At 43.0% G+C, this 25,968-nt stretch overlaps 1 protein-coding gene and 1 pseudogene across 9 annotated transcripts in view; one reads left to right on the forward strand and one right to left on the reverse strand.

Annotated features, from left to right (window-relative positions):
* Positions 1-4,272, forward strand: part of herc2 (HECT and RLD domain containing E3 ubiquitin protein ligase 2) — a 246,039-nt gene extending 241,767 nt beyond the window's left edge. For all 9 annotated transcript variants that reach the window (XM_078545139.1, XM_078545142.1, XM_078545137.1 and 6 more), the window contains 3 exons: positions 136-241; positions 1,521-1,733; positions 3,127-4,272. In XM_078545139.1, coding sequence (XP_078401265.1) covers positions 136-241; positions 1,521-1,733; positions 3,127-3,399 — 592 coding nt within the window. In that variant the 3' untranslated portion in view covers positions 3,400-4,272. The remainder of the gene's footprint in view (positions 1-135; positions 242-1,520; positions 1,734-3,126) is intronic.
* A 2,627-nt stretch (positions 4,273-6,899) lies between these two features.
* On the reverse strand, positions 6,900-7,486 carry LOC144682403 (small ribosomal subunit protein eS27 pseudogene; annotated as a pseudogene).
* Positions 7,487-25,968: the final 18,482 nt, after the last annotated feature.

Genomic DNA, 25,968 nt, shown 5'->3' on the forward strand with positions numbered 1-25,968 from the left:
AGTGACTACACTTCAAAGTATTTAATTGGCTGGAAAGTGCCTTGAGATGTCTGGTGGTTGTGAAAAGTGTTATATGGATACAAGTCTTTCTTTCTAAAAAATATCTTCTTATTTGCTGTGCTTTGTTTGTTACAGGCTGCATGAATTTGATGAGCAGGTTGCTGCAGTCCGGGAGGGGATGGCTAGAGTAGTCCCAGTGCCTCTTCTTTCTCTCTTCACTGGCTACGAACTGGAAACAATGGTACTTCATGCCTTCTGATGGACTCTAAACTGGAAGTTTCAGTTACACAATTAGTTTAAATATAAAGAATGTGATTGCTTTATTTTAAATCTTTGCTTGTTGAGAATTAATTTTTAAATAACGTTGAATTCGTACCAATACCAAACTGCTACCTCTCGGGGGGGCTTGTACTTGAAAGTTTAATGTTCCCCTTTGCTTTGTGATTTTACACAATATGTGATTGAGATATTACAAACTAGTTATAATCAGCCGGAGACGGGGAGGAAAGTGGAGTTGAGGCCACAATCTGATTAGCTATGATCTTCTTGAATGGCACAGCAGGCTTGAGGGGCCAAATGGCCTATTCCTGCTCCTATTTGTTATGTTCTTATGTTTAAAAAAAAAATGCAATTGAATGTGGAACTCCCAATCCACCACATTGCCAAAACCCATTGTCAACTTCTGCTAGCTTTGTGATCAACATAATGGGCTGGATTTAGTGGTAGGAAAAGGGGTCCCACTGCCAGGCCTGAAAGTTGGAGCAAGAATCCACTTTGGCAGCCAACGGGACCTGGGGTCACATCTTGTCAATGGCAGCCAATTAATTAATCCCTATAAAGGATGGTCACCTGCCCCCAAGCGCTGCTGGCCAATTAAGGGCAGACAGCACAGTGGTACCACTGGGAATGGGGGCCACTGCTCGGGCTGCACCTGAAGGAGTAGCACACATCAGTGGACATACGCCTTCACAAACAGGTAAGTGATGATGGGGGTCGCCATCTAGATGCCAGTTAAATGCCAGCGGAGGTAGCACGAGGCCCTTAATTGGCCACTTAAGTGGCTCAGTTGTGCTCTGGGCATGAAAGGTCATCCAGCACCTTCCCCTCTGTGGGCGAGGTGGCAGGGCAGCGAGAAGACAATGGGCACGCCAACCCTCACCTTTTTACAAGTCCTCCCAAAAGGGTGGGAAAATCCAGCCCCATGTGTCAATGCCTCACCAATTGCTTTGTATGAAATTGGATTACTCTGCAGATTTTCAGGAGCACGCAGCCTCTTTAACTGAAAGTATGTAAAGGTCCAGCATCTGTTGGAGATCCAGGGAGAGGATGTCCAGCATTAAGAATGTTTGGCTTTTTTTGTGGCAAGAGTTTTTTTAAATAATTAAAACTTTTTTTTTGTAGTTAATGGTAAAATGTCATTACTAACTTTTGCACAATTTGCATTATTAACATTAAAGTAGTAAGCTATGGAAAAGATTTTATAAACTGAATGGTGTATCCCGCTCTTTGTAATGTTGCAGGTGTGCGGAAGTCCTGATATACCACTTCACCTTTTAAAGTCTGTAGCCACGTACAAAGGAATAGAACCAAATGCTCCATTAATTCAGTGGTTCTGGGAGGTGATGGAATCCTTCTCCAATACTGAGCGCTCCCTCTTTCTGCGTTTCGTTTGGGGCCGTACACGACTGCCTAGGACAATTGCGGACTTCCGAGGACGGGATTTTGTTATTCAGGTATTGCCAATAGAAAAAGATAAAATTGGATGATGGTCCAGAGGTGCTTGCGCTTCCTATTTGTGCCAGCTGTGGCTCAGTTGGCAACGTTCTCGCCTCTGAGTCAGAGAGTTGAGCACAAAAATTCAGGCTGACGCTCCAGTACGGTACTGAGGGGGAGTTGGACTGTCAGTGGTGCTGTCTTTCAGATGAGATGTTAAACCAGGGCCCTGTCTGCCCACTCCGATGGATGTAAAAGATTGCAAGATGCTGTGTTCTCCCCACTGTCCTGGTCAATATTTACCCCACAATCAACATCACTAAAACAGATTATCTGGTCTCCATTTTGTTGCATGTGGGAGTTTGCTGTGTGCAAAGTTGTGTGCCACGTTTCCTTTATTACAACAGTGACTAAACTTCAAAAATACTTTATTTGCTATGAAGTGCTTTGGGATGCCCTGCGGTCATAAAAGGCGCTATATAAATGCATGACTTTTGTGAAATGTGAAGGAAAAGGCAGGGAACCTGGAGATTGTCACAGAAGATTACAGTGCCAGCTGGCTCGATGACTCTGAGGATTTCTAATGAACATACAAGGGAGGATGATTCCTGGCATTTGTCCATCTCAGGTCTGCACTAATTTAGCCTGACTTTAGCCAGACCAGTGTTAACAGTGCTATAATTGATCTCATTACTCCTTGGTTAGGATTACAGGGAGCAGGAAACCGGCCAGGACTTGTGCATTGGAAAGCATAAAGAGCCAATTGATCCCTTTGGTGAAGGAGATGAACCACGAGGAAGTAGTGGAGAAGCTTAAGTTTTACAGTCCAGTGAAAAGATGTCGAGAGGGTTAGAAACACACCTGAAGTGTTTAAATATTAAATAGCATTATATAGCATCGAAGTTGGTCCAAGAAAACAGAGGAGGCCATTAATAGAAATGTGTAAATCCAAAATTTTGCTCAGGTTCTTTGCACAATTTTACACTTCCTTTACTTTGAATGAGAAATGTTTGAAATAACCTAGCAGGCAAGGTAGTAGAGGCATAGATATTTGGTTTGTTCACAATACAGTTGGGTTGCTGGTGGAATAAGCTTTGATGGATCCAATGGCCTTTCTTTGACTTTTATATTCTGATTAACTCGCTGAAAGTGTGTGCATGTATTTCATACAAAATAACCTTGGCTGCGATGCTGCCTCCACCAGAAGTCAAGCTCCTGGCTGATATAGGTGGAGGGTCTGCCATTGCTTGTGGAGAAATACCTCAGCATGAATCTTTTCTTTGAGGCAAAGAGGACCAAAGAGACTAGATTGGGGGAAATCAAAACCTAAATGCCCTTAAATAGGACAACTTGTTGTGATAGGGTGTTTTGATTTGATGGTTAATGTTGGTTTTGTTTCATTATTTGCGGCAGGTGCTGGACAAATACAACCCTCCGGACCACTTCCTTCCTGAATCATACACTTGTTTCTTCTTGCTGAAATTGCCCAGATACTCATGTAAGCAGGTGTTAGAGGAAAAACTGAAGTACGCTATTCATTTCTGCAAATCAATTGACACAGATGATTATGCTCGTATTGCACTAACTGGAGAGCCGGCCGCTGATGACAGCAGTGACGACTCCGATAATGAAGACGCAGACTCTTTTGCATCTGATTCCACACAGGACTACTTAACAGGCCATTAGAGAAAGGAACATAAGAAGAAATTAGACTTGAGTTCAAGCAACACCTTTTTGGTTGTACAAAACAACATCTTCGAAATATGCTGCAGGAATTCAGATTCTCTTCAAAGAACAAAAATGGATTCAGATGATAGAATAATGTGGAAAAATTTAGAGTTCTCAGAACCACGGTGGACAAATGTAATTATTTATTGCTTACCATAGCCGGCTAATAATTTAGAGCCAATGTGTAATTTAGAATATGGTACTTTATTCCTCACGAACTCGATGCATGTGTTTTGTTTGGCGAGGTTTTACTTTGGTTGCACAATGCTACACAACCATATACACACAATTAGATTTGAGAGCCTCTTGTTTGTGTTTACTGATTTTTTAAAAATGTCTTTTAGTCCGGAGTTAATATAGCAACATGAAGTAGCACCCAAAATGAGTCTCTTAAGCCCTTTCACTGTGGTAGGGTGCAATGTCAAGTTGTTTAGGGGCTCAAAATAATTGTTGTGTTATGTGCATTTTTTTCCCTGCTGTATATTGAGATAATGTGCAACAACTGAAATAGTATAAATACTATGTAAGCTGACTTTATTAGCTGTGTTTGTTTATATGACAGTGAACATTTTGAATGTTGTATCATTTAAAGTTCAATATTCTTAAAACAGTAAGAACACATTATAAATCGTCTCAACTCTATTACTTTCGGTCTTTTTTTTCCTGAAGTTCTAAAATTCTGCTGAATGTGCACAGATTAACTCCACTGTAAGGTATGAAGGCAGTCATTCAACAATGTACATAATTTGATAATTGTGCCATGTATACACATAAGGTAAAGTCATTCATTTTCCTGTGAATAAAACATTGGCTTACACAAACTAAATTAAATCGATTCCCAATTCTTAATTTGTTATAGTCCACATTACTGTTATCAGTCTCACTGATCAACATCACTGGCATGGCTTTCAAAATTAGATTTCTTTTCTGCAGCAGCAAGAGCAGGCTATTTTGTCTGCTGTGCCATTTCGATAGCCATGTAATTCTACCGAGGTGTCAGCTGTGGCTCCGTGTTAGAACTCTTACCTCGCAGTTAGAATATTGGAGTCAGACTCCAGAGAATTGAGCACAAATTCTCGGCTAACGTTCCAATGCAGTACTGAGAGCACTGCTATTATTTATCCCTCAACCACCATCACTAAAAGCAGATTATCTTATCATTATCACATTGCTGTTTGTCATACTTTACCATGCACACAACTACACTTCCTGCATTATAACAGTGATTACACTTTTGAAGTAATTCATCAGCTGTAAGGTGCTTCAGGAATACCGAAATTGTGAAAGGTGCCACACGAATGCAATTTTTTCCATTTTTATCTTTTGTTATTCCATTTCCTTGCCTATTCTCCATTTGCCACAATACTCTTCTTTTTTTGAAACACCAGAATTTCTTTCGAATCGATGGCTGCCGAGGATGGTGTGTTCTACGTTGTCATATTAAACCATTTAGGACTAGGATGAGGAGAAACTTCTTCACTCAGAAGGGTGGTAAACCTATGGAATTCTCTACCACAGAAGACTGTGGAGGCCAGGTCACTGAATATGTTTAAGAAGGAAATAGATAGATTTCTGGACTCTAAAGGTGTCAAGGGTTATGGGGAGAGCGCAGGAGTAAGGTGTTGAGATAGTGGATCAGCCATGATCATATTGAATGCCGGAGCAGACTTGAATGGGCGAATGACCTACTCCTATTTCCTATGTTTCTATAATACTTTGTGTGAAGAGTTTTTTTTAAAGTTGTATTTTTAACTGATATAGCTCCTTTCCCTTGTTAACCTAATATATCCCCCTTCCCAGTCACCCCTTTAAGACAAACCTGGCGGTACAAACCTCGGTGCCTGTCCACACTGAGTTTCAAGCTCTTCACCCTACCCATCACCGAGACCACTTCCACCTTTCCAATATTCCCCATCTCGTCTCAAAAGTATCCACACTGCTGCTGAAATCTGAGGCCTTATCCTTTTCACTTCTAGGCTTGTTTGTCCGCTATCCACCTTGTTGGCCCCATCCTCTCGAGCTCTTATTGTCAGTCATGGCTCAGTTGGTAGCGGTCTCGCGCTTGAGTCAGAAGGTCGTGGTTTCAAGTCCCGCTCCAGGACTTGCATACAACAAACACCACATGGTCTGCAGCAGTTCAAGAAGGCAGCTCACCACCACCTTCTCAAGGGCAATTAGGGATGGGCAATAAATGCTGGCCCAGCCAGCGAAGCCCACATCCTGTAAATGAATAATAAAAAAAAACTAGCCTGACACTCCATTGCTGAACTAAGAATGCACTGGACAGCCAGAGATATGTCTTTTGGATGAGATATTAAACCGAGTTCCCATCTGTTCTCTCAGGTGGATGTAAAACATCCCATAGCATTATTTTTAAGTAGAGCAGGGGAGTTATCTCTAGTGCTCTGGCCAATATTTATTCCTCATTTAACATCTCAAAAACACTAGCTGTGGCAGTTTGCTGTGCGCAAATCAGTTGCTTCATTTTCTACATTACAGCAGTGGCTGGATTTCAAAGAATGTACTTCATTGGCTGAAAAGCACTTTGGGACATATAGTGGTCTTGAAAGGCACTTTATAAATGCACGCCTTTCTTTCTTACTTATCCAAAACTCAGCTATCTGTATTTTGTTCTGTTGCTATCACTCCTGTTTCTCACTGATCTACATTTGTTTCTTCCCCCCCAACCAATTACATTTAAGGCTCTTGTTCTTGTGTTCAGTTCATTCTATCGCTTTGTCCCTTACTATTGCTGTGAATCTCCTTCAACCTTGTATCCTTTCTTGCACCCTGTGGTTCCTTCGGCATATTGTCCATGCCCCTTCTCTTGCCACTGGTCACAGAAGCTTAAGTTGCTTTGGCTCAACTCTGGAACTCCCTGCCTAAAGTCCTCAGACTCCAATTCCCTCTTTAAAAAAAAAACGCCTCAAACTCCATTTATCAAGCTTTCGATCATCATGCTTAACTATTGCACCATCAAGTGCCATCTGTTCCTCTATTTTCTTCTCCACTGTTCCCTAATGTAAAGACCTAGTGGTGTTTTTTAAATGAATTACATGGTCATAGAATCAATCATAAACTCATAAAGCACAGAAAGAGGTCATTTGACCCATTGTACCTGTGGCAGCTTGTTGAAAAAGCTAGCCAAATGATATGACAGCAGCAACACCATTATTGCTATCAGTGTCTAATTACCAAATGGTTTTCTTCCCGGGGAGGGTCAACATGTGCAGACTATTTAGCATATTGAGTTGGGTTCTGAAAAAAGTCAACCTTTTTGTGGCAGGCTTGATAAATGATACCCGAGTAAGACGAGGTCTGTCGTGTTCTAGGACATTGTTAATTAATTTGCCAACCTGAACCACTAATAGAATGTAGTAGTTGTTTTAAGGTCCAAGAAGGCATGATCAAAAATGGTTCAAGGAAAGTGAATTAATCTGAGCTGCCCTGTGATCCCTAAATATTGTAAATGGAGACCTTTGCAAACTTGATCACACTCTATTTCTAGAACTGTCCTTCACCTCAGAACCATTGATTGCTCTCATTGGTTTTTTTGATACTTAGGTCATTTTATTTGACAATTCTAACAAATAATATCAGCAAGAGAGTCCACAAAGATTTATGTAAACCAGATGGGCAAGGCTTTAGGACACTGATGCACCCTCTCCATTCTCCAGCTACATCTGTCCCATGCTGCCATCCAGACCCCACGGAAGCGAATCGGTATCCCTCAGCCAAACTCCCGATGCCTGGTTGTGTGTAGTCTCTCCCATCCTCAAATGCCAAGTTGCATTTTAAGTGCTGCTTTCTCCTGAAGTAACAGCTTTCTGTTAACCTGGCCTTTCCTCTGTTGGGCTGGCAGAGTGCAGTGGACCATCCATGACACCGCATTACAGCCTGTGCACGGCTGAACACGGTAGTGATTTTGTAGCAACCAGGGCACTTGACATCCATGAAATAGGAGTTGGGGCTTTGCACCAGATGCTGCTTCTTGTGTTTCCTCTTCTCCGAGAGACGCATGCAACAAATCTTTTCCCAGAGGCATCTTTAGCGTGGACTTGCTAGTGTTTTATGAAGCTCCACACTAGTGGCATAAATGCAAAATGATACATTGCGAAGGCAACCATTCGGCTTGTGCCTGTCCTGTGCTGGCTCTTTGGCAGAACTATCCAATTCATACCACTCTCCATTCCTTTCCCCATAACCCTGTAATTTTTTTTCCCTTCAAGTATTTATCCTCTTTTGAATGTTGCTGCTAAATCTGCTTCCATCATCTTTTCAAGGAGTATTCCAGATCACCACAACTTGTTTTCTTTCAAAAAATAATGTTGCCACATGTTATCTCTGGTTTCTTTATCGGTCACCTTAAATCTGTGTTCTGGTTACTGACCCTTTTGCCACTGGAAACTGTTTCTCGTTATTTATTTTATCAAAGCCTTTCATTGTTTTGATTACCTTGATCAAGTTTCCCCTCAACTTTCTCTCCTTTAAAAAGAACAATCCCAGCTTCTCCAGTGTCCATGTAATTGAGGTGTTACTACTACCAATCTCATCTGCATCTTTAATGCTTTGACATTCTTCCTAACATGGGCTTAAAACTGAACACGAAACTCCAAGTGGGCCCTAACCAATGTGTTATAAGGATTTCTACAAATACAAGTTGTTTAGCATAACTTCCTTTCATTCTCTATTTCTCTGTTTATAAAGCCAAGGTTCCCATTTTTAACAAGTCTTTTCAACTTATCTTGCCGCTTTCTATGATGTATGCACATATGCCCCCATGTGTCCCTGTCCTGCACCCCCTCTACGATTGTACCATTTAGTTCATATTGCTTCTCCCCATTCATCCTACCAAAATGCATCATTTAACATAAATAGGAACTGATGCCAATGGTCCTTCATTCATGTTCATAATGCCATAACATCAACAATGATGCCATTTTACAGCAAGTAGCTGCTCTGAGGAAGCCTCTTAACCATGAATCAGATTATGCTGTGATCTATTGAAATGTACTTGTCATTTAGTGAAGTTTATTTTTACCCAATCTCTGATGTGAGGAAATCAAAGAGTGACCTGGTTATGACTGTGTCAACCATCTAGAGTCAAAAACCCATTCCGTCTGGATTTGATGAAATATAAGGCTTATTATTTATCACTGTGGTTCCCATCTTCAAAAATTACCACGTGGATTTGAGAAAGAAGGTTTTAAACACTTCTTAAGGAAGAGAATAACTTATGCTATATTAAATAAAGGTAGCAGAAAAGAAGTTAAATTACTGAGATAGGAGATGAAGAAGAAACTGGCAAGAAATAAAATATTTAAAACGTAATTATTTTTGCCTTTCTGATACAAGTTTTGAGTAACTTTTATTCATTCGTGAAATGAATATGTGTCTGGCAAGGCCAACATTTATTGCCCTTCCTCATTGACCTTAAGAAGATAGTGGTGCTCCACCTTCTTCTTGTAGCCCATGAGGTGTAGGTACACCCCACAGTCTTATGAGACTTTTTCAGAGCAGTTTGATACAACTGAGTGGTTTGTTAGGCCATTTCAGAGGGGAGTTGAGAGTCAACACACTGTGGATCTGGAGCCACATCTCGATCAGGCTGGGTAAGAATGGCAGAATTTCCTTCTATAAATGACATCAGTGAACCAGATAGGATTTAACGACAATCTGATAGTTTCATGAACATAATTTCTGACACTAGGGTGGGAAGAACCAGGGATCTTGGAGTGGCACCTTGCCAGTTTGACGAGATGGGCTGTACCAACTGAAATCACTTTTTTTTTTCTTGGAAGAAACTTAAATTTGCTATTGTTCCTTCCCTAATGCTAAACAAGTAGGGTTTGATCAATTCCATTAGGAAACCAGCAATGTGCATTCAATGTCTGCTGGGCTGCCATCCTGATGTGCGAGTATGTCTCCATCTTGCAAAGGTACTTTGTGTGGGGGATGGGGGTGCAGAAATGGTGGGATTTCTGTTGGGTGACATTGTCCTTTCCCTCTAAGGCCATGAGCTCAGTTGTGGATGCAAGAAAGGACATGTTCTCTCTATCAATAAGTTTAAAAAGTTAAAAATGGTGTGGGAAGCGATTTCACTATCCAGGGTTCAGCACAGAACTGCAGTTCTAAGCCCAGGAATTTGGGTATTTTATATTTAGCTTTTTTCATGTTTTGATTTGATTTTCAGTTCTGTCTCCAGATTATTTTTGAACTGCAACCTACTACTTTGACTGTTACAAAACATCAATCCCCTATCTTCAGCATTCAACCATATAATTAAACAAAGCATTATCTCCAGTAGAGGACCTTTGGGAACTGAGTAATTTAATACAATGGCCCAGATTTTGATGTCGAAGAGCATCTTACAGTGTCTGTCTTTAGTCAGACTTGCTCTTACACATTCACTAGAATTTTTTAAAAATTCATTTATGGGATGTGGGCTTCGCTGGCTGGGCCAGCACTTATTGCCCAAAACTAGTTGCCCTTGAGAAGGTGGTGGTGAGCTGCCTCCTTGAACCGCTGCAGTCCATGTGCTGTAGGTACACCCACAGTGCTGTTAGGAAGGGAGTTCCAGGATTTTGACCCAGTGACAGTTAATGAATGGCGATATATTTCCAAGTCAGGATGGTGAGTGACTTGGAGGGGAACTTTGAGGTGGTGGTGTTCCCATCTATCTGCTACCCTTGTCCTTCTAGATGGTAGTGGTCATGAGTTTGGAAGGTGCTGTCTAAGTATCCTTGGTGAATTCTTGCAGTGCATCTTGTAGATGGTACACACTGCTGTTACTGTGGAGGGAGTGAATGTTTGTGGATGTGCTGCCAATCAAGCGGGCTACTTTGTCCTGGATGGTGTCAAGCTTCATGAGTGTTGTGGGAGCTGCACTCATCCAGGCAAGTTGGGAGTATTCCATCACACTCCTGCCTTGTGCCTTGTAGATAGTGGGGGCTTTGGGGAGTCGGAAGGTGAGTTACTTGTCACAGGACTCCTAGCTCTGACTTGCTCTTGGCTAGTCAAATTCAGTTCCTGGTCAGTGGTAACCCTCAGGATAGTGGGGGATTCAGTGATGGTAATGCTATTTAACGTCAAGCAACGATGGTTAGATTCTCTCTTGTTGGAGATGGTCATTGCCTGGAACTTGTGTGGCGCAAATGTTCCTTGCCACTTGTCAGCACAAGCCTGGATATTGTCCCGATCTTGCTGCATTTGGACATGGACTGCTTCAATATTTGAGGAGTTGCAAATGGTGCTGAACATTGTGCAATCATCAGCAAACATCCCCACTTCTGACCTTATAATGGAATGGAGGTCATTGATGAAGCAGCTGAAGATGGTTGGGCCTAGGGCACTACCCTGAGGAACTCTTGCAGGGATGTCGTGGATCTGAGATGACTACCCTCAACCACAACCATCTTCCTTTGTGCTAGATATAACTCCAGCCAGCGGAGAGTTTTCCCTCTGATTCCCATTGACTCCACTTTTGCTAGGGCTCCTTAATGCCACACTCAGTCAAATGCGGCCTTGATGTCAAGGGCAGTCACTCTCACCTCACCTCAGGAGTTCAGCTTTTTTGTCCATGTTTGATCCAAGGCTGTAATGAGGTCAGGAGTTGAGTGGCCCTGGTGGAACCCAAATTGGGCATCAGTGAGCAGGTTATTGCTAAGCAAGTGCAGCTTGTTAGCACTGTTGGTGACCCCTTCCATCACTTTACTGATGATGGAGAGTAGACTGATGGTGCGGTAATTGGCCAGGTTGGATTTGTCCTGCTTTTTGTGTACAGGACATACCTGGGCAATTTTCCTCATAGTTGGGTAGATGCCAGTGTTGTAGCTGTACTGGAAGAGCTTGGCTAGGAGCGTGGCAAGTTCTGGAGCACAAGTCTTCAGCACTATTGCTGGAATATTGTCTGGGCCCATAGCCTTTGCACTATCCAGTGCCTTCAGCCATTTCTTGATATCACGTGGAGTGAATTGAATTGGCTGAAGACTGGCATCTGTGTTGCTGGGGAGCTCCGGAGGAGGCCGAGATGGATCATTCACTCGGCACTTCTGGCTGAAGACTGTAGCAAATGCTTTAGCCTTATCTTTTGCACTGTTGTGTTGGGCTCCCCCATCATTGAGGATGGAGTGATTTGTGGAGCCTCCTCGTCCGGTGAGTTGTTTAATTGCCCACCACTTAGATCAGATCTGCCGGTTGTGGGATCGCTTAACTCTGTCTATCACTTGCTGCTTATGGCTGTCTGGCACGCAAGTAGTCCTGTGTTATAGCTTCACCAAGTTGACACCTCATTTTTAGCTATGCCTGGTGCTGCTCCTGGCTTGCCCTCCTGCACGCTTCATTGAACCAGGGTTGATACACTGGTTTGTTGGTAATGGTAGAGTGGGGGATATGCCAGGCCATGAGGTTGCAGATTGTGTTCAAGTACAATTCTGCTGCTGCTGATGGCCCACAGCACCTCATGGTTGCCCAGTCTTGAGTTGCTAGACCTGTTTGAAACCTATTCCATTTAGCATGGTGGCACTGTCACACAACACGATGGAGGGCGAGACTTTGTGTCCACAAGGACTGTGCGGTGGTCAGTCCTACTGATCCTGTCATAAACAGATTCATCTGCGGCAGGCAGGTTGGTGAGGATGAGGTCAAGCATGTTTTTCCCTCTTGTTGGTCCCCACCACCTGCCGCAGACCCAGTCAAGCAGCTATGTCCTTTAGGACTTGGCCAGCACGGTCAGTAGTGGTGCTACCGAGCCACTCTTGGTGATGGACATTGAAGTCCCCCACCCAGAGTACATTCTGTGCCCTTGCCACCCTTGCTCAGAGCTTCCTGCAAATGGTGCCATGGTGAGAGACTTCAGTTATCTGGATAGACTGCTGGAGACCAGCTATATATATTCAAGACTGAGACTGAGATCAATACATTTCTACATATTAAAAACATCAAGGGATTTGGGGATACTGCAGGAAAATTGTGTTGAAGTAGGAGATCAGCCATGATCTCACCAAATGGTGGAATGGGTTTGATGGCTGAGTGGCCTACTGCTGCTCCTATTTCTTATAGAACCATAGGCCTGAACTTTGTGCTCATCGGGTGCATGCGATCAGCGGGCCTCAGAGCGGACGGGAAACGGGCCCCTGACCGTGATTTCACGCTGGCTGGCCAATTAACGGCCAACCAACGTGAAACGTGCCCTAAGAAAGGCTCAGCACTGCCAGTGGGGGGCGGTAAGTGAGCGAGCAACGACGTCACCGTGGGGGCTGGTGAGCGCTTCCACTGAGCTCCCTGAAGGCAGACAGCTACAGACCTCCAAATAATAAAAGAAAGCAAAGAAGTGCTGCACAAATAGTCTTGCAGCATGATCAAGCAGCTGAAAACATAACTCATCAAAAAAAAAACAGTCCCCTGATATTTCTTTCTATTTTACATCCTAACAGAGGTTTCATCCCGCCCTTGGATGAGGTTTCACCAAAAATGTGAAGCCCGCCTGGCCGATTGGCCCGTCCACCAACCGTAAGGTTGGAGGGGCCAAGAAAAATCTCTTACAAGTGGGCCATTAATGAGCTTAATTGCCCGCTTAATTGTCGGCAGGCAGTCTTTCGACTTTTGCGTGTTCCTGCTGAGCAAAATATCGCGTGAGTGTGCAATGATATCAGGACGCTCGCCCGACGCCACCTCACACGATTTTACGCCCGTTCGGGTCAGGTGCGTGCCTGCCCACGGGACGTAAAATTCGGGCCATAGAAATGTTACGGCACAGAAAGAGGCCATTCAGCCCATCATGCCTGCACGGACTGAAAAATGTAGCCACCTATTCCAATCCCACTTTCCAGCACCCGGTCCATAGCCTTGCAGGTTACAGATGCAGATGCAGATGCAGATCCAGGTTTTGTGGTCTCACGTGGGCAGAGTGGAGAAGATTAAGGGAGGTGTTCATTCTATTCACTGGCAGGAATGCCGATAACTAAAAGGTGCAAATTTAAGATAATTAGCAAAAAAAAAAACCAGGGAGAGCGAGGAGAAGTGTGTGTACGTAGCGAGTTATAATCTTGCATTTATTATCTGAAAAGGCGGTGGAAGCAGATTCAACAACAACTTTCAAAAGGGAATGAAATATATACCTGAAAAAGAGAAATTTGTAGAGCTGAGCAAGGTAGTGGGACTAATTGAATAACTTTTTCAAAGTGCTGGCAAAAACACAGTGGGTTGAATGGCCTTACTCGCTGTGTGATTCTAGAAACTGCCAATGATTTCTAAACCTATGTTAGTTGTGATGATACATGATGTTTTCCCTATATTAAAACATAGAAATTATCCTGCAGTGGAAAGTCACTTTGTATAGTTAAAGCCTGTTAATGGCTTATTCACGCGGATAATCCATGTATAGTAACGCCCTCTGCATCCAAGGTAGCGTTCACATCAAGTATCCAGCAAAGAAAAATTCCAGGAATAGATTTCTTCCTACTTGGGTTTGGAGGCCTTTGGGGTCAGGGATGGTGTGTCATACACCTGATTAACTAATAAAAATCGCTCTCAGTGATGAGTATCTTTGAAGCCCTGGGAGCAAGTTCATTACAAATTGTATAAAAGCAGAATGCCTCCAGACAAATTACCCGGACTAATATGGCAGCACTGTTAAATTCCTTATTCCTATTTCATTACCAGGAGCGCTGCTCATTATAGTTGAGTAAACTTGGCGCCAGATGTTTCTGTTTAATCTTACATTTTACAGCTAAATGACTTTTCCCAATATTTCCAATTATGATCTCACGGGAAAGCCTTAATTAACTGCAAATGCCTCTGACAAAGACTGAAATGAATTGCTTTGATCAAGAGGGGGAAGTCAAGTGGACACATAGTAGTAGTGCTGTTCTATTCTCAGCATATTTACTCTTGGCCTTTTAAGACTGAGGCTGCTAAAAATTTCTTTTTAAACTCGATCCAAAGATGCAGTCACAGCGAGGTGTGACATACAAGTGACAAACAGAGAGGAAAGGGGAGATGAGACATTCGAGCATGGATCACCAATTGAACAGCCCATAAGGCTCATTTGCAATGAAATGTACAAATGCCAAATACCAGGAACTTGATGAGTCAGGTCCCATTTTCAAGTCTTCATCACTGGGCCAGAGCTAATGTTTCACACAAAATAGTAAACAAACAGAGATTAATTTGGTCTCACTGGAAGAGGGAAAATATGTTTTGCTGAACTATAATTGACCTGAATTAAGACCCCAGAGGTCATCAGCGGTTGACACATTTGGAAATAATGTCAAATAGGTGATTTCTTTTTCCCCTCTATAAAGACAAAAGAGCAGTCATAGAAATTCATACAAATACGCATTGGAAATTATAGATAGGATAAGAAATGTTCTGATAATAAAAATAAATTGGTCAGAAATGGCTATGCTCATGGACAAAAAATCTGATCTACCTTTGTGCATAGCCTCTCGGATTCTTTCCCACTCTAAGCCCTTCTGTATTTCTCTTTCTATTTATCTCTCTCACTCCATTGCACACTTTGTTGTTGCACTTAATTTCCATCTCTTGCCTTTTTTAAAGGCTATTGTACGCAAACAGATAAAAGAGTACATGCACTGTGTTGCATGTGGATACCAGGATTGGGTGGAGGTGTGGCTCTAATACAGCTAGGTAAACTAAGAGGGGCCATGAGGGTTGTGGCCAGAAGAAACCAGGAGCTGGCACTGATGCTTGGAGTGGGCAGAATAGGTAGGTGTCTGGGATTGCAAGTAATCAGGGGGCTGGGGGCATGGAGCACTCAACGAGGCTGTGGTTTGGGCCCAGGGGAACACTCAGTGTGGAAGCACATGGGGTTAACGAGATGCACTCAGCGAGTTGTTATGACCTGGAATAAATTATCTGAAAGGGTGGGGGAAGTGGATTCAATAGAACTTTCAAAAGGAAATTGAATAAACACTTGAAAAGGGCAAATTTGCAGAGCTATGGGTAGAGTAGGGGAGTGGCATTAATTGATAGCTCTTTCAGAGAGCTGGCATAGGCACAATGGGCTAAATGGCCTGCTTTGCTGTGTGATTCTACACCAAGCCTGTAATATATACTGGATTATATACTATTTCTCTTATGTTGGAATTGGTATACTTGCTTGTTTATGCATTTGATTGATTAATAGATGCTTCAACTTCTGATACTATGGTTGATTGCTTGCTTTGAGTTATGATATTTAATGCTTTCATTTAGTCGGTTCATAAATCATAATTTTCTTGATAGGAAGACGTCCACCAAATTTTTATGACTTTTCGTTTTAACAGTCTCTCAGGTGTAACGTTAGGTTAATACCTTTTGCTTTAACACCAGTGCTCCAATCCAGTGTGTTTACTTGTCAAAATCTAAAAGGCAAACAAAAAATATTTTCAGTGAAGTACAGTCGATCATAAATCAGAGGAAGTCATGTTTGAGCTGTACAGGCCTCACCTTGAGTACTGTGTTCAGTCTTGGTCACCAACATGCGAGAGATTCAAATGCTAGAGAGAGTATAGACAAAGTTCATGAAGTTATTCCATAACATCTGAGGGAGCAGAACCTGGGGACACAGACTGATAATAGAGAAGTGTATTTTTAGGATAAATATTAGCAAATTCTTTTTTGTATAAAGAGTGATCAATGTGTGAAATAAATTTCCAGGTAGATGAGGGGAGAATTGTAAGCTGCAATGTCAGGAGTGGGCGCCTGGTTGGATGAATCAAACGGGTCAATTGGCCTTCCTCATTCACAATTATCTTGTGATCAGTAGTGACGAGACTGGAGAAATCTATGCTTTTCAACCTTGAAAGGGCCTTTAAATAAGATGGGAAAGGTAGATTCAAAAATTCACTTCAAATAACATCATGAGAGAAGAACAAGAGGGATTCAGTTTTAAAACTCGAATGAAAAAAAAAATTAGGACTGTTATCAGAATGTTGTCCTTCACAGAATTATCAGCTCATAGAATAAGCTTTAAGTGTGCGATAGTGCTGAATAATTCCTTAGGGAATTCTAGAGTGAGTAATTCATCTCCCGACTCCCCAAAGCCTGTCCACCATCTACGAGGTGCAAGTCAGGAATGTGCTGGAATACTCTCCACTTGCTTGGATGAGTGCAGCTCCCACAACACTCAAGAAGCTCAACATCATCCAGGGCAAAGCAGCCCGCTAAATCATCACCTCATCGATCACCTTAAACATTCACTCCCTCATGCACAGTGCAGCTACCCACCAACCCTCCTTCGACAACACCTCCCAAACCCATGGCCTCTGCCACCTAGAAGAACAAGGCAACAGACGCATGGGAAACCGTCATCTGCAAGTTCTTCTCCAAGTCACAATCCATCCTGACTTGGAACTATATATATATTTTTTTATTCATCCACGGGATGTGGGCTTTGCTGGCTGGGCCAGCATTTATTGCCCATCCCTAGTTGCCCTTGAGAAGGTGGTGGTGAGCTGCCTTCTTGAATTGCTGCATTCCATGTACACCCACAGTGCTGTTAGGAAGGGAGTTCCAGGATTTTGACCCAGCGACAGTGAAGGAACAGCGATATATTTCCAAGTCAGGATGGTGAGTGCTCCTGGCATGCCCTCCTGTACTCTTCATTGAACTAGGGTTGATCCCCTGGCTTGATGGTAATGGTAGAGTGGAGGATATGCTGGGCCATGAGGTTACAGATTGTGTTCGAGTACAATTCTGCTGCTGCTGATGGCCCACAGCGCCTCATGCCCAGTCTTGAGTTACTAGATCTGTTCGAAATCTATCCCATTTAGCACGTTGGTAGTGCCATACAACACAATGGAGTCAATGTGAAGGTGGGACTTCGTCTCCACGATATTGTCATGGACAGATGCATCTGTGGCAGGCAGGTTGATGAAGATGAGGTGAAGCATGTTTTTCCCTCTTGTTGGTTCGCTCACCACCTTCTGCAGACCCAGTCTAGCAGCTATGTCATTTAGGACTCGGCCAGTAATGCTGCTACAAAGCCACTCTTGGTGATGGACATTGAAGTAACCCAGAGTACATTCTGTGCCCTTGCCACCCTCAGTGCTTCCTCCAAGTGATGTTCAACATGGAGGAGCACTGATTCATCAGTTAGGTGGTTCCCTTGCCCATGTTTGACCTGGTGAGACTTCATGGGAGTCTAAAGTCAATGTTGAGGACTCCCAGGGGCAACTCTCTCCTGACTGTACATTACTGTCAATGGTACACCACCTGCCAGTGGGACAGGACATATCCAGGGATAGTGATGGTGACATTATCTGTCAGGTATGATTCCATGAGGATGAACAAGGTCAGGCTGCTGCTTGACTAATCTGTGAGTCAGCTCTCCCAATTTTGGCACTATCCCCCAGATGTTAGTAAGGAGGACTTTGCAGGGTCAGCAGGGCTGCAATTGCCATTGTCGTTTCCAGTGCCTAGGTCGATGCCAGGTGGTCCATCTGGTTTCATTCCTTTTTTGTATCTTTGTAGCAGTATGTTACAACTGAGTAGGCCATTTCAGAGGGAATCACATGTGGGCCAGGCCAGATAATGACGACAGGTTTCCTTCCCTAAAGGGCATTAGAGAACCAAATGGGGACAATGGTTTCATGGTCATCATTGGACTTTTAATTCCAGATTTTTTTTTTTATTGAATGTAAACTCCACCATCTGCCATGGCAGGATTCAAACCCAGAACATTACCCTGGGTCTCTGGATTACTAGTCCAGCGACAATACCACTACACCATCGCCTCCCCTGTATCACTGTTCCTTCACTGCCACTAGGTCAAAATCCTGGAACTCCTTGCCTGACAGCACAATGATGCACCTACATTATATGAACTGCAGAGGTTCAAAAAGGCAGCTCGCCACCATCTTCACAAGGGCAATTAGGGATGGGCAATAAATGCTGGCCTTGCCAGCAATGCTCACATCCCATGAACGAATTAAAAAAAAGAAACTGTGAAGCCTGTCTGAAAGAATGAGCTAAAACAGGCCAAATGACCTCCCGCAATTCAATTTATGCTGTGATCTCCTGTGCAGGGTTTGTGGGAAACAAGAGGACATCTGATCAGGTTAGTTTAGTGCCTGGATGCTAATCATATGAGATTAACACATGAGAATATCTAAAAGGCATTCTTACAGATTTGATCAACGTCATGTAAATACATCTACACAAAAGAAAACACATTCATCGCTGGATCTCTACACAAAGACTGATGCACCATCAGTAACATAATATTAAAGAAATGAGTCTTTCAAACTTTCCCTGACCTCATATGAAACAAGAAAGGCCATTTGTCAACACATGGAATGGTCCAGCCCCATTAATCTGTGCTGGAGTTTATTCTCTGCATGAGTTTCCTCCCATTCCATCTCTCTCATCTCAGCCTTTCAGCATTTCTCTCTATTCCCTTTTCTTTCTTGCACTCATCTAGTTTCCTTTTGAAAGCACCTAAGCCTTTTGCTTCAACCAGTTCCTGTGGTACTGAGTTTCACATTCAAACCTCTCTCTGTGTGAAACGATTTCTCCTCATTTCCTATTGGGTTCATTTATAACTATCTTGTATTTATGGCCATTCGTTTTGCACACTCGACAAAAGCTCCTTCCACTTCGGCCCTGTTGAACCCATTCATATCTATCAGGTTTGCTGTGTGTCTGCCTTAAAAATAAAAAAAACCCCAGTTGGTTCAATGTTTCCCATGGAGTGGGGGAGGGGCCAGAATAGGAGAGAAGTAAAAAATCCAAACTCAATTAATTTCATAACACGTAGAATCCAGAGGGAATCTTCCCTCAGGTTCTTAGACCACAACTCACAGAGTTAAAAAGATGTTTCAAACAATGACCAATCACCTGAAATTCACTGTGCGCAAATATTGCTAGTTACGTTGGCATGATCCACATGATACTGTCACTGTGCACAAATCCGAAAGACTCAAATTCAGAGCCAAGTGTTTGGAGAGGTTACCGAAGAAATTTACTGGAATGGCTTCAGTGATAAAGGGTTACAGTTATGTGGAAGAGACTGGGGTTGTTCTCCTTAGAGCAGAGAAGGCAAAGAGGAGACTTGATAGAGGTGTTTAAAATTATGAAAGGTTCGGAGAAATTAAATAAAGTGAAACTGTTTCCAGTGGCTGAAGGGTCAATAAGAAGGGGACCCATATTTAAGGCGATTGGCAAAAAGACATGAGGAAAACCTTTTTTTAATGCGATGAGTTGCTAGGATTTGAAACATACTGCCTGATAGGATGGTGGATACAGATTCAATATGAACTTTCGCAAGGAGATTAGGTAAATACATGAAGGAAGAAAGAATTGCAGGGAGACGGGGAAAGAGTGAATGAGTGGGATTAACTAGATTGCCCCTTGAAAGAGCCAGCACAGACTTGATGGGCTAAAAGATCTCTTTCAACGTTCCACTACTCTGTGATTCTTTGTAGGAACTGAAAGGAAATTGGGGCAAGAATCTGTAGCTGATCCTAATCAAGATTCTCATCTACACAAAGGGGGTTTTCAATAAAGAGGAATGTGAAACTTCTTTCTAAAGGCTGTTGAAATCAATGACGTGAGAAGTAAGGTCACACTGATGCTCTGTAACAGCTCACAAGATCACAGTTTGTGCAGAAGTACAAAGCATCTCACACACACACGTTAGTCATATGCATGAAAGAGTAAACATCTGCAGTGCAGGAAAACCGTAAGGTTTTCAAAAATGATAGTGAACAATCAGAGATGTGGGCCCCAGTAAGGCAGCGACTTCTTAACTGGTGTCTACTGGGCATAATTTGCAGCAGGCAAACCCTTTAAACATAGCTGTATTGAAGGAGGTGATACATACTGCCACTTTCCTGTCACTAGGGAACCGTTTAGTGCACATCAGTAAGTATACGTGTGTTTGGATGCATGTCCAGGACTCTATTCCAAAATAACTTCTGAAGATTCAGAACCCAGATTTCATCTTGTAGAGAAAAATGTGCAAACAGATTTACAAAAGCCTGGGCAGAAGATACTCAGCAGTTGATAAAATTTTCCTAAGTGCGTTCTTCTTACAGGCCAAAGGCTGTGTACAATCACCATGGGTTATCTCTTAACATCCTGAGGGAGATAATGGTGGAAATTGCAGATACCCAAGAAGCCACATTTCAGGGCTCTATGGAGTGCGTACGTACCCAGGGGACTGGAGAGTGCTCAGTGTACCCATGTTCAAAAAGGGAGACATGTGATCATAGGCCATGAATTTAATTAAGAATAAAATTATCATTACAAATTTAGCTGATAAGAATGGCTAGATTTAGCCAGGGTCAATAGCATAAAGGGGCAAATGCATTACATGGGAACAGGAGCAGGCCATTCAGCCTGTTCCGCCAGTCAACCAGATCATGGTTTACCTGTACCTTAACTCCATCTACCTGCGTTGATTCCAATAACTTTAATACTCTTCCCAAAAATCTATTAATTTTCAGAATTCCTAGAGGAGATAACGGACATAGTAACTGGGAGGAATGCAATGATCATAATAAGATAACAAGAAATAGAAGCAGGAGTAGGCCATTCGGCTCATTGAACCAGCTCTGCCATTCAATAGGATCATGTCTGACCTGACTGTGACTTCTTAAGCAAAAAATATTTTAAAAAAAAGAAAATGTAACCATTTCTGGAGCAGCTTTCAAAAGTCCTTTTATGTACTTCAAGAACTTAGAAAATACCCAGAGAAACATTGTTGGCTGCTGCTCTATTAGTGTCAGAAAAATCAAACTGTGATAAATGGACTTGCATGGATGTACTTTACCCATTGAAAATAAGAGCTGTGCAGAATTGGAAATGATTTCTACATAAAGTAATCATTTTTATGGTCAATAAAGAAAAATCACCGTGTCCTGTGTTGGAGCTTTAGACCAAGAGTCAAAGCCAGGGAGACTAGAGGCTTTTCTTATCTGATTTGCCACTTTGACTCCCACTCAGCACCAGTAAAGAGCAAGGACAGGTGATGATGTTTCGTAGGTAAGACTGAGCTGTCTAACATGGTGAGCTGAAAACGATCAATCTGTGAGTGGATTTGGCTGGGGCACCCGCTTAATACAACATTATCTACAACATTGCCAATACAATTTTTAGTCTCTTTTTATGCCTCTTTACCAAACTGGATTGTGACATGCAGCGCACTGCATGCTGAGGTCAATGTTCTCAGGCATACGGGATTGAAGCAGCATATAGCAATCCTGGAGATTGATGCTAAAAAAGAAAGTATAATATTTTAAACCTATCAGAATATGGTAATCTCCATCGCTCCACATTCAAACTGTTGTCTGCTGCTAGCTCATGCTTCCTCCTCTGCCAATTACCTCAACACCCCCTCCCCCCACTTGCCTTGGACTTGTTTGGCTTGGCCTGAGTTCAGTTGGCCTATTGGCCAATCTTGCTCCCATGCTCCACACCTCCCAATGCCACCCTCCCACCCTACCCATCCTGAGCTGCCTCTGAGACTGTGACTGCATGGCACCTGTAGCTCACCAATAGTAGACAAGCAAGAGCAGTGGTCACCTGGATCACACCTGGAGTCAGGTATGATGCATGGTTACTGGGCCTAAATATTGAATGTACTAAAGGTGTAATACTGTGCGGGGTTGTGGAAGCAGGTATTCTGCATTCTTTTCATATTAAAAATGGTTCAGCTCGAGCACTTATATCCTTTACAAATAGATTGTAAAAGCAAAGTGACATTTTTACCCCAGTTTCATTGTTAATTGAAGTGATTTGGACCTTGCATCCTAAAGGCTGGATTATTTCCTGTTCTCCCAGTACAGTATGAGACAACCCTAATGATTCTATTAGTGGGAGGACTCAAGCAATGATATTGAGGAGAGAGGGGACAATTCTTTGCTGATTTTTGGGGATACTTTGCACGCCCCCTCGCAAAACACCAATAGTCAGTGTGAGATGCTAATGACTCATATGTATAACTATTAGTGCCATTTCTCTCTCTCTCTTGGTTGGGATTATCTTCAGCCATTGGTTGCTTATGCCTATCTTCTGCTCTCCTCTTGGCAGAATGCACTAATATAACGCCCACCAGACAACAAAGTTTGCTTGATTGGTCCAAGCATCATATTGAAATCATTGGGAGGGGTACATTGCTGACACGGCTGGTTTTTATTGACCTTCAGTTGTCCTGCAAAGGCAGTAGTGGCTTTCTACTGTAGAGGTTTCATACTACCCTTGCTTGTCCATTTCAGAGGACATATAAGAGTCAGCTCGGCTAGTGTCACATGTAGAGCAGACCAGGTAAGGCGTCTGGATTGCTACTGAAGCAGCATAATTATCACTGCACCACTATTACCCGTGAGTCAGAATCCACTAGGGCTCTGACAGAAACATGCACCTCATTATATATTACTTCAGGTCATGTTCTTGGGTGACTGAATGGGTAAGTAGCTATAGACCTCATTGGGATCAGAAACTTGGCTCCAGTGGATGGCCTAGTCATACAACCAGTCCTTCTTGCCCTCATGACATGTAGCACTGTCACCTCTGAATCAGAAGATTTTGGACTCAAGTCCCCTCCAGGCACTTGAACACTTCATCTTATTAGGAACAACACATAATTTTTAGGTTGAATGTATACATTTGTGTGTTAAGAGAGGTTAAGGGTTTCAGTTTCATGTAGATTTGGTATGAGCCTTGGTGCCTAGAAGTCTGGGTGGATCTGTGGCTGAAAGGTCAGTCTTTTGGGTTTGTTTATACGTATATACATTTTTAATGACGTTTCACAACCCCTGAGGCTAAAGAGATGGGTTAAAAACAGGTTAGATGTAAAAATGGGTTAGTAGAGCAAAGTGGAAAAGTAGAAAAAACTGGGCTTTGCCTAGCGACCATGATCAATTGACACAGAGGCACGGAGGAAGACAGGAAAGAGGTCAGTGTGTCTCAGAGAATGAAAACAGGGATTTTCAGCTCTCTGAGATAAGAAATATACAAGGCTGCTGGGAGACTGAGTTTAAGGAACTCGTGTTTACTCTGCAGTTGAAGCAATAGTGAGTTTAGAGTGTGGGTTTTGGTGTCTTGGGGAGAGATATGAGGTGAGTGAGAAACATCAAGTGAATGCTCAAGAATTCACTGTAGGAAAACCATTTGCACGTGTGCCAGTCCCAAGCAAAGAGCCTTTGTGTCAAGCTAGTGGCAAATCTTCACTGGTTTTTGTGCCTATAAAGGTATCGCTGGCTAAAGGAATATTGGGAAATTGAATTATCTTCTTGTGTTTGTGTTGTGATCTTTCCAACCTTTTTGTCTGGTGTAATATAGTTCATTTCTCTTGTTTGAATAAATATTTTATTATTTGTGTTAAAAATTCATCAGCAGACTCCTGTGAATTTGGTCATTAACTTTCCTCCACGGTTTCTAAAAACAAGTTAGGATCTTACAAGCCAGGTTTCACTCTGGGATCTGACTTGTCCAGTGTTAACATCAGCTGGGATGCTAACAGTCTAGTTAAGGATGTCTGCACTGTTGGAGGTGCCTTCTTTCAAATGAGACATTAAACTGAGATCCCATCTGTCTTCTCAGGCGGATGTATAGGATACCAATGGCACTGTGTGAAGAGTAAGATCACCCGTTGTCCTGGCAACACTCAATCCTCAAACAATACCAATGAAACAGCTCATTTATCGCACTATTGTTTGTGGGATCTCAATGTGTGTAAATCAAATGTTGCATTCCCCTGTGCTTTGAAAGTCCTACCTTTCTTTCCCCATCCCGCATTCTCTCCTTTCTTTCTTCCTCATTTCCTTCCTCCCTCCTTCTTCCCCAGGTAAGTTTACTTTTGCATGTTACATCAGTTTCGAATCAATGAGGGTTTTCAGGTGCCTGTGTAAACAGGTGGGTCCTTGGTTTTTCTTTCTTCCCTTGAAATCTAAAGGTTTGTACGTTATAGGGAGAGAGCAAACTGAGAAAGGATTCAAGGGGAGTTGAGGAGAACATTTTTTCACCCAGGGGTTGTTGGGGGTCTGGAACTCACCACCTAAAGGGTGGTGGATGCAGAAGCTATCATTGTGTTTAAAAAAATATTTGGGTATGCCCTTGAAAATGTTGTAACCTACGGAACAAGCACTGGAAAGTGGGATTAGGATGGATTGCTCCTTTTAGTCTGGCACAAACGCGATGGGCCAAATTGCCTCCTTCTGTGCTGTAAACTTTACAGGTGTCTAAAGATAGCAAGACTGAGGGAATCAGAATCCTACAGCACAAAATGAAGCCTTTGGCCCACCTGTGCCAGTTCTTCAAAAGAACTGTCCGATTAGTCTCTCTCTCCATAACCAGGCAAATTTCTCCTTTTCAAGTGTGTAGTATAGAAATAGCTGTTTTGCCTCTCTTTTTTTATAGGATCAAGGAAATGTCAGGGGCTTTATTTCCAAACAATTCCAAGCAGCCCCAGGAACCGGACCCATCTCTCACAGTGACTGACAACGTGATAGACATGAAGATGGGTAAACAAAGTGCAGCTGAGCTAAATGGATGAAGACTTGGGCCTGAATGTTTTAGTCAGTGGGCGGGCTCGGTGGGAGCGGGTAGGGGTGGTCGTGGAGCCGACCACCACCCATGATCGGCTCCGTGCCGCCATTTTATGTAGGTGGGGCAATTAAGGCCCGTCCAGCGTAAGACGCGAGCCACAGCGGGCGGTGGGGAGGAGGGAGAGTCGGGGCCAGCGCTCTTTCGCACATGCAGGTGAAAAAGCGCTTCAATCTCCCTGAGGCACGGAGCTGCCTCAGGTAGATTGAAGCGCTTTTGAAATAAATACATAAATGGCTTGAAAATTTAATTAAACATGTCCCCTCATGTGTCTGTGTCACATGTTTTTATATTTCAGAGAAATTTTTCATTTAAGTGGTAAAAGCTTTAGGAAACCTCACCCTGCTCGTGGATGAGGTTTCCTAAAAAATGTGAGGGCCGCTTGGCCTTTTCGCCTGCCTGCCAACCTTAAGGTTGGACGGGCAATGTAAACAATTACATTAATTAATTGGTTAATGGCCTTAATAGGCCTATCAGTTATCGGCGGGCGTGCAGCTGACTCTGGCGCTCACCTGCCGAACAAAACATCGCAAGACAGTGTGATGACGTTGGGACGCATGCCCGATGTCATCGCGTGTCATTTTACACGCTGGCGTGTCATGCCCGCCCCTGCACGCTGACTGAAAGTTCAGACCTTGGAGTTTGGTGAGAGGGGAGTTCGTTGAAATAAGACATAGGAACAGAAATTAGGCCATTCGGCCCATCGAGTCTGCTCCGCCATTCAATCATGGCTGATAAGTTTCTCAACACTATTCTCCCGCCTTCTCCCCGTAACCTTTGATCCCCTTACCAATCAAGAACCTATCTATCTCGGTCTTAAATACACTCAATGACCTGGCCTCCACAGCCTTCTGTGGCAATGAATTCCATAGATTCACTACTTTCTGGCTAAAGAAGTTTCTCCTCATCTCTGTTCTAAAAGGTCTTCCCTTTACTCTGAGGCTGTGCCCTTGGGTCCTAGTCTCTCCTACTAATGGA

This window comes from Cetorhinus maximus, chromosome 7, assembly GCF_964194155.1.
Source record: "Cetorhinus maximus chromosome 7, sCetMax3.hap1.1, whole genome shotgun sequence".
Taxonomy (NCBI): domain Eukaryota; kingdom Metazoa; phylum Chordata; class Chondrichthyes; order Lamniformes; family Cetorhinidae; genus Cetorhinus; species Cetorhinus maximus.